Genomic DNA, 7300 nt, shown 5'->3' with positions numbered 1-7300 from the left:
AAAAACACACATTGCCATATTATTTTCTTTTTACATAGAAATCGTAAATAAATTGCAACGTAAGCGCAATCAAAGCGCAAACGAATTTGTAGAAAACCAGCGCAACCGGTTCGAAGAAATTGCCAATAGTTAATGCAATGCAAGGTACAAAAAAAAATTATAAACAAAAAAAAAAAAAAACAGAAAAAAAAAAAAAAAAACAAAAAAGAAGCAAAACAGAAATACGAGCACAAAATAGCGAAACATGCACGCGAGGAAGAACGCTGGAAGCCTAGCGAAAACGCGGAAAATGCGAAGAGAAGAAATGCATTTTTTTGGGTACTCACAACAATGGAAAAATGCAACGGCTTGTTGAAGAGACAAATTGCAGTGTGCAGTTAAACGACTCTCTCTCAGTGCATGGCTTGGGTACAATCTTTTGTGTTTTGTTTTAATGTTTTTGTATGTTCTTGCAGAAAGATAGTTGCTAATAATATTATTGTTGTAGGATGTGGGGGAAATGCTGCTAAAAAGGTGCATTTAGAATTGTTTAAAAAAAAGAATTTGTTAAACATTTGTACATACAGAAATATATATGTGCATACTGTATTGGCCAATACAATAGCACCCCCATTTCAAATTGATATTGTTTGCCACTCATATTTATTTATTTTTAGGAATTTTCAATTAAAATACAATTTATCCTATAACAAAATTAATATAAAACCAAATTTAAAACGTTTTAAAAGACTACAAAAAAACGCAACGAATTTTACCCAAAATTCTAAAAAATCAACGTTAATTTTTAGCGACTTAAACTTGCACATTATCGGACTAAAACTGAATGGGCTATAAAACTGCGTACTCGAAAAAATTCTAACAATTCTGAGAAAAACGGTTGAAAAATTAGTTGCGTTTTTTGTAGTGTTTTAAAAAGTTTTAAACTTGGGTTTAAAATATGAGTTTTGTTAGAGAAAGAACTGCATTTTAATTGAAAGTTCTTAAAAATAAAAAATGAAATATTAGTGGAAAACAATAGCACTTTGAAAGGGGGGTGCTATAGATATGTCCAATACTGTATGTATGCACATATCTTCCTTTAATTTATTGAAATGAATTAGAGTCAGTTTCATAAAGTAATTTAAGAGATAAATGCTTTTTTTAATTATTTGAATTAAATACGAAAACTGATAAAAGGGAAAACGCCGTTAATACATATTTAAAATATATAAAAAAGAAATATTTCAAAAGCAATGTATATGCATTTTATGTTTTAGCAATACATTTAAGGCACATGGCTCCATACATATGTACATATGTACACCAATTTATCTACCTTTTACTTTGCATATTTTATTCCTTTCCTGTGATATCCTCTAACATAATTGAATAAAGTTTCCCCTATACCTTTGAATAAGGTCAACTACCTTTAGCAATAACAATACAGCATCTATTTAGCAACATTGCATCTCAACATAGCACCGCTAGCATGCTACTAAACATTCACTTAACTCTCAGCATCATTAGTAAAGAGAAAACCGTATGGAGTGTGTTCAGTGCGCATAGGTTGTTGAGTTCATCCATGTTGCTACAAATTTTGTGCATGTTGCTGAGTACGCGCGCTGCATTTCCGCTCAGTTCTGAGAAAAGTAAACACACAAGCAAATGATGCGAATCAACAAATCCCAAATGCAGGCAACTAAAAATTGTGCAGAATCACGAACGAAGCAGCTATTAGCGCGCCACTAAACGACGACCTGAAATTAGTGAGAGAGCACGCTGCTAATGTGTGTATGAAGACGAAGAAGAAGAAGAAGAAGCAGCGTAGCGTTGCATTTGCGTACAACCGTGAACACTTTAGTATTATTTGTGTTCTCAACAGTGTCGGATTGTTGTCGCGGGTACTCGTACTTGTTGTGTGCTTCATGTGAACGGTGTACGGAAAGCAGCAGCAGCTGTGCAAAGTTTCAAACAAAAAAACAAAAAGTAAGGCGGCTGAGCAGCAGCCGACCGACCGAATTAAATACATTACGCGAGTGCTGCTAACGTTTTTTGTGTTTGCGAATTGCGATTTTTACGTTTTTATTATAATTTTGTGCAATGCTTTTGTTAAGTAAAACGCGTGAATAACAGAAAATGCGAAGCTAAGTAAGTGTATGGAAGAAGGCAAAGTAAGGCATAGTCAAGGAGAATTAATAACGAGTGTGAGTTGCAGAAAGGCAAATTTTTATGAAACACAAGAAAAACAGTGAAACCTAAAAGAATGTGAAAAATACTTAAATTGTGTTTAAAGCCAACGCCTTTGATTTGTGAATTTATAACAGAAAAATTAAAAAAATAAATTATGTATTCACTCGCTCGCCATAGTGAAAAGCAACTTTAAAGTGTACGCGACGAGTGATTCAAGTCTTAAGATTTTCAACTTTTCAACTGCATTCGAATTCCCCTCCTTTGTTAGTATGTGCAGCTAATGCTGCTGTGTTTGTATTGTGTGTGTGTGCATACGAAGTGCAGGTAAAGAAAAAAGAAAAGGAAAATCAAAGTAACACTCTACAACAATAACAAAAGCAACTGCATGCATTCAAACACACACGCACACGTGTATACAAACGTAGGGAACGGCATTGCAGCCACTTTAAATGCACAACGGCAACACTAGCGACTACGTCAACATCATCTCGGCGACAGCAGCAGCAGCAGCAGCGCAGTTGACGCGCTGCAGCATCCATAGAGGATTATCTAGATAGCGTATACGCGCTTGGAAATCAAATGAGAAGCTGTAGCTGGCAAGAGGCGACTTCAAGCGCAAATTCGACTGTCTGTCACACTGTTAGCTCACCTGTAACCGTTTCCTACCCCGCGCACATAAGCTATGTAGCTCCAAGCAGCAGCATCGTCAACGTATAGACATATGTACATATGTAGACGCTTTGCTCGCCGTTGACGTTCGCCTGACACGATTGTGTATAGCGGCGTTATTTTATTGCTTGCTATACGCGCTTACCTTTCTTACCTGTCAAACCTGTTTTCAACACATAACATCCGCCCGTTCGCTTCGTTGCGCTGTGTCTCCTACACATCCACTTGCGACTCCTCTTCTCGGCTGCGTCACGACTGCGACGTCGTCATCAGAAAACCAGTCAGCAGTCATTGCTGTCTGTCTCTTACCTCTCCCATTATACCATATTTCAATATCAACCATCATCGATATCGCCAATGGGTAGTTTAAATGTGTTTGTGTGTATTGTTTGCTTTAAACGTTTCTCTTGAAATACGGCTATAAAACAGAATTGGTTAAGAAAAGAAAAGAAAACAAAAAACTTGCATAAGAAATATTACAAACAAATTGCGAAGCGAGAAAAAAACGTAAAAAACGAAAACATTTAAGCAACGTCAGCTCAAAAGGTACACAACAGAGCACAAACAAGCGAGCGTGTCTGCTTAAGGTACTACTACCCAGTTATGTAGCTTGTGAGTACTTCTTGGAAGCCTTTCAAGCGACTCAACGGATTTTCCGTTTACTTACCTTTCCCTGCCATACTTTTTGACACAGCCGGGCATGACAAGCTACGCTTCGCTGTGGAGTTGGTTTTGTTGTTATGCTCGCCGCTTACTGCTTGCTACCTGGTTCAAACAATCATCCCTACCCATGCACCTTCGCTTCTCTTGTGTCCCTTTTCGCTTGCTGTGCACGAATGTGGTGTATTCTAGCCCATCCACATAGGAGTGCTGGCACACTCAAGTCTTCGGAGGTACCATCTTGGGTCGAATTGCTTGATTTCTTCGACTGATTAAAGTCATTGTTTTGTGGCGCATTGCAGTGAGCAAAAAGAATAGAAGAAAAATGAGTATACATTAATGCATGAGCAGAATAAGTAAGGAAGGAAAACAAAAACAATACGACAACCACTCCAACAAGTCAACTGAAGAAAACCAGTTGTAAGTAAGTTTGCATGTAATACCAACCAGGTCCATAGTGGACACGGAAGACAACGAAAACATTGAGGTTGCTTATGTGGTAAGGTAATAGGTCGAGCGAATGAAGTAAAAAACGAACACAACTCACTGCAAAGGCTAAGAAAAGAAGGCAAGGAAGCCATTTTGTGCGCGCAACATATGTATGTAACTTATGAACTGGAAAAAATAATAAATAAAAAAAAAACCTTGTACAGCAGAGGGGACACTTGCAAAGCTGACAAAGGGAATTGAAAGTAAATAAATCTCGCCAGCAGAAAAATTCACGCCTTTCACTCAACAACAAATAACCAAAACAACGAAACAGCAAAATGTGTAGAGCTTTACTTATGCCCTAATAAATAATAATTTTTCTCTTTCTTTTCAGTGCAAAATAAGTGCAGAAATTTATTGAATTCAAAATGACTACTACTAACCAAAAATACGACTAAGGGTCGCCCTCAAATAACAAACTAATAATTCAAAGACCAAAAAAAAATTTGGCAATCGAAGCTAATAACAAAATAACAAAAAAAAAAGTTGTGCAACCCAATTTGCACAAACTTTTTGCCGTTCGCAGAGGCGCATGCTTGCGCAGAGTGGGAGGAAGAAGAGTGAAAATGTTATAAAAGTGCATAGAAAATTTAACTAACTAACAACAACTAACAAAGCAAGTAGTGTTCTAAATAATGTCTGTGTAACAGCCAAAAGTAATGCAAAAAGTGTAAAAACATCAAAATTAACACAACCGCAATCAATACTTACTGTTCGAAACGGTTGCACTCAATCACCAGTAACACCACCACCACCACCACCACCACTCAGCATTGCACCAGCGACACCAACAGTGTTTCAGTTGCAATTAGAATAACAATAAAAAATAAACACATCAATCAAGTGCAACGTGAAAGCAACTGACTGTAGTAGCAAAAGTAGCAACAAAAACAGCATCAACCTAAAAACCACCAACAAAAGCAACAGACAACGATTGCATTTATAGTCAGTCGCTCAAAGTAGACGACGACGAAGACCATTTTGTGTCGCAACTACTTGGTAAGTGCACTGCATGGAACAACTCTGCCAGCAAAGCCATCTTTAATATTAACAACAACAACAACAACAACAAAATAAGCAGCAGCAACAATTAACATCAATATGATTGCGATGTGGAGATACTTTTTAATCGGTAAGTTTGTCAATACCTTAGATGTACAGACTAAATAAATGCTATACGTATATCTCCACTAGATATGATTTTAAATGGTCATAGTGGACTCCTTTGCAGTTTACACTCACTTTATATGGACAATACTTATTTCTAATAGGCTTTTCGCGGAAAGCAATTCTTACTTGTTCTACAAGTTAGAAGCCTCAAATTGTTTGCTTCATGCTTACATAAATTGCTTCGCGAAACGTTTAGTCACTCTATTTCATAGTTATGAGGGTTGTTGCACTTAACCACTCTGCTGAGCTTCATTTATGTTTTAGATGTCGTTCTTCAAATCCACTTAATACTTGATTACTTTAACACGCATAGCATTCGCTTTGATTTGCAATTTTTTTCCTAATTGCATCGATTGTTCATAAATTGCTTTCGTGAAATTGCACCACTGTGCTAAGTGATTACTGCGGTGCCCATTAGGGATTACAAAAATTACAAACAAGTTTTCAAACGCATTTCCAACGAGGAAAATACTTTTTAATCAAATACTTTTAGTTCGACTGTTGTTTCATTTCCATTTAACAAATTTCTTATTCGAAAAGTTTCAGTACCCGGTCAGATATGAAATTCCTATTCAGGTTCCAACGCCTGATAGGGAATCCTACAAAGGAACACTTTTATATGTAGTACTTTCGCAAAAACTGCGTTCTTGAAGATAACCCTTTTTGAATCTGGAGACGCGGGACATGCATTCACTTTCAAACCTGTCGTAATTTTCTTCAATATGTCTGTGATTTTCAGGTGATTTTAAAAGTTAACTTTAAACCAATACCACTTGCGCCAATTTTGCCAGAGAAATCGAATTTAACGCGTAAAAGTACATAAGAATATATCGCGTTACCGAATCAGGACGCCTGTTGTAGTGGGTATGCGTTTTTATTTTCAGCAGTTTCTTTTTTATTGGCTTCCAAGAATGGTTTGTTTCGAAAAATCTAGCTAATATAAAATAGAATTTCACTGCTCTGATGTGTTAAGAACGAGTACTCAGAGTTAGTGTACTTGATTCAAGATTTTGTTTATTAAAACTGACTGAACTAAGCATATTTCTTCAGTCTAATGTTTCCATGCAGAAAGAAACGCTGCTTTTCACAATTGACTATACTCAGATAAAAGGGTAGAGGGTAAGAAGCTGGTATAGCCTCTTCCACTACTTTGCTGTACGAGAAGGAAGGACTACGTGACAGCGTTGTTGGTAATAACCTAATTCTCGGAAGAACAGTCATATCCGGTATGGTACCCGGTAGGCAAATTTCACTAGCTCTGTCTTTCACGCTCATTTTGAGTATGAAACCCCGTTTCTTTTTTTAGAGTAGTAAAAACGTTATTTTTGAGGGAGTATTTTGATATTTTGGGGAGTAGGCCCCAAATGTTTTGAAAATCTTTAAACTTCAATTAAGGCCACTTATAAATTTAAAACAAGTAAGTTATGTGTACAGAGAAGGGATCTAGATGGGTTTCGCAATATCGAAGAATAGTACGCAGCCTTCGGTATTCGAAGCTTTATTATTTGCAGTCCCCAAGGATGGAAAATAGGTGGAGGGGCATTGGACCAAATGTGTGCAAGTCATTGGACATCCTTCAAACAAAGCACTTCTTAACTAGGCAGTGCAAGTCTCAGCTAAGTTATAGTGGTAAATATAACGAACCTATTTTACTTTAAATACTCGTAATTGATAGGTCACACACGAATTGCTGCTATTTGGTTACCAACGACTCAGGTCAAGTATTTCTCAACCCGCAACCAGTTATAGCACTCAGTCATAACTGGGAGGATTCAAGGAACTGCTCGATTAAGCAAGTAGGATAGCACACAACTTTGAAATTCCTAAGTAGTAATTTCCCGAGGCACAAACCGTTGAATACGATTGGAATACATAGCAATCTTATTTGCTCTTCCTGTCTTGAAGAAGATGAAGCCGCAGGCCCCTTTTTATGCTTCGGTTCCACCTTCGAAAGTACGGTATATATTCTCGTAGTAAAGCTTAAGAATACAACTCCACAACAAGAAAATGCCGGTAGGATTTTCGATACTTAATCAGCACATACCTATTTCTGATTAGGATTTTTCGTTAAAACAGTTTTAGTTAACGAAATTGCCTTCGCATTAAGTATTTAAGTACATCTTCAACTACAAATCATTTAATG

At 36.9% G+C, this 7300-nt stretch overlaps 1 protein-coding gene across 1 annotated transcript in view; it reads left to right on the top strand.

Annotated features, from left to right (window-relative positions):
- Positions 1 to 2527: 2527 nt before the first annotated feature.
- LOC118741288 (Down syndrome cell adhesion molecule-like protein Dscam2) overlaps positions 2528 to 7300 on the top strand; it is a gene marked incomplete in the record, with an annotated part of 349017 nt that continues 344244 nt past the window's right edge. Inside the window, 2 exon segments of the mRNA XM_036473206.1 lie at positions 2528 to 3425; positions 4322 to 5119. Coding sequence (XP_036329099.1) covers positions 5089 to 5119 — 31 coding nt within the window.

This window comes from Rhagoletis pomonella, unplaced genomic scaffold (assembly GCF_013731165.1).
Source record: "Rhagoletis pomonella isolate Grant_MI unplaced genomic scaffold, Rhpom_1.0 Rhpom_scaffold_00006, whole genome shotgun sequence".
NCBI classification, from domain to species: domain Eukaryota; kingdom Metazoa; phylum Arthropoda; class Insecta; order Diptera; family Tephritidae; genus Rhagoletis; species Rhagoletis pomonella.
This window is presented reverse-complemented; position numbering and strand designations above follow the sequence as displayed.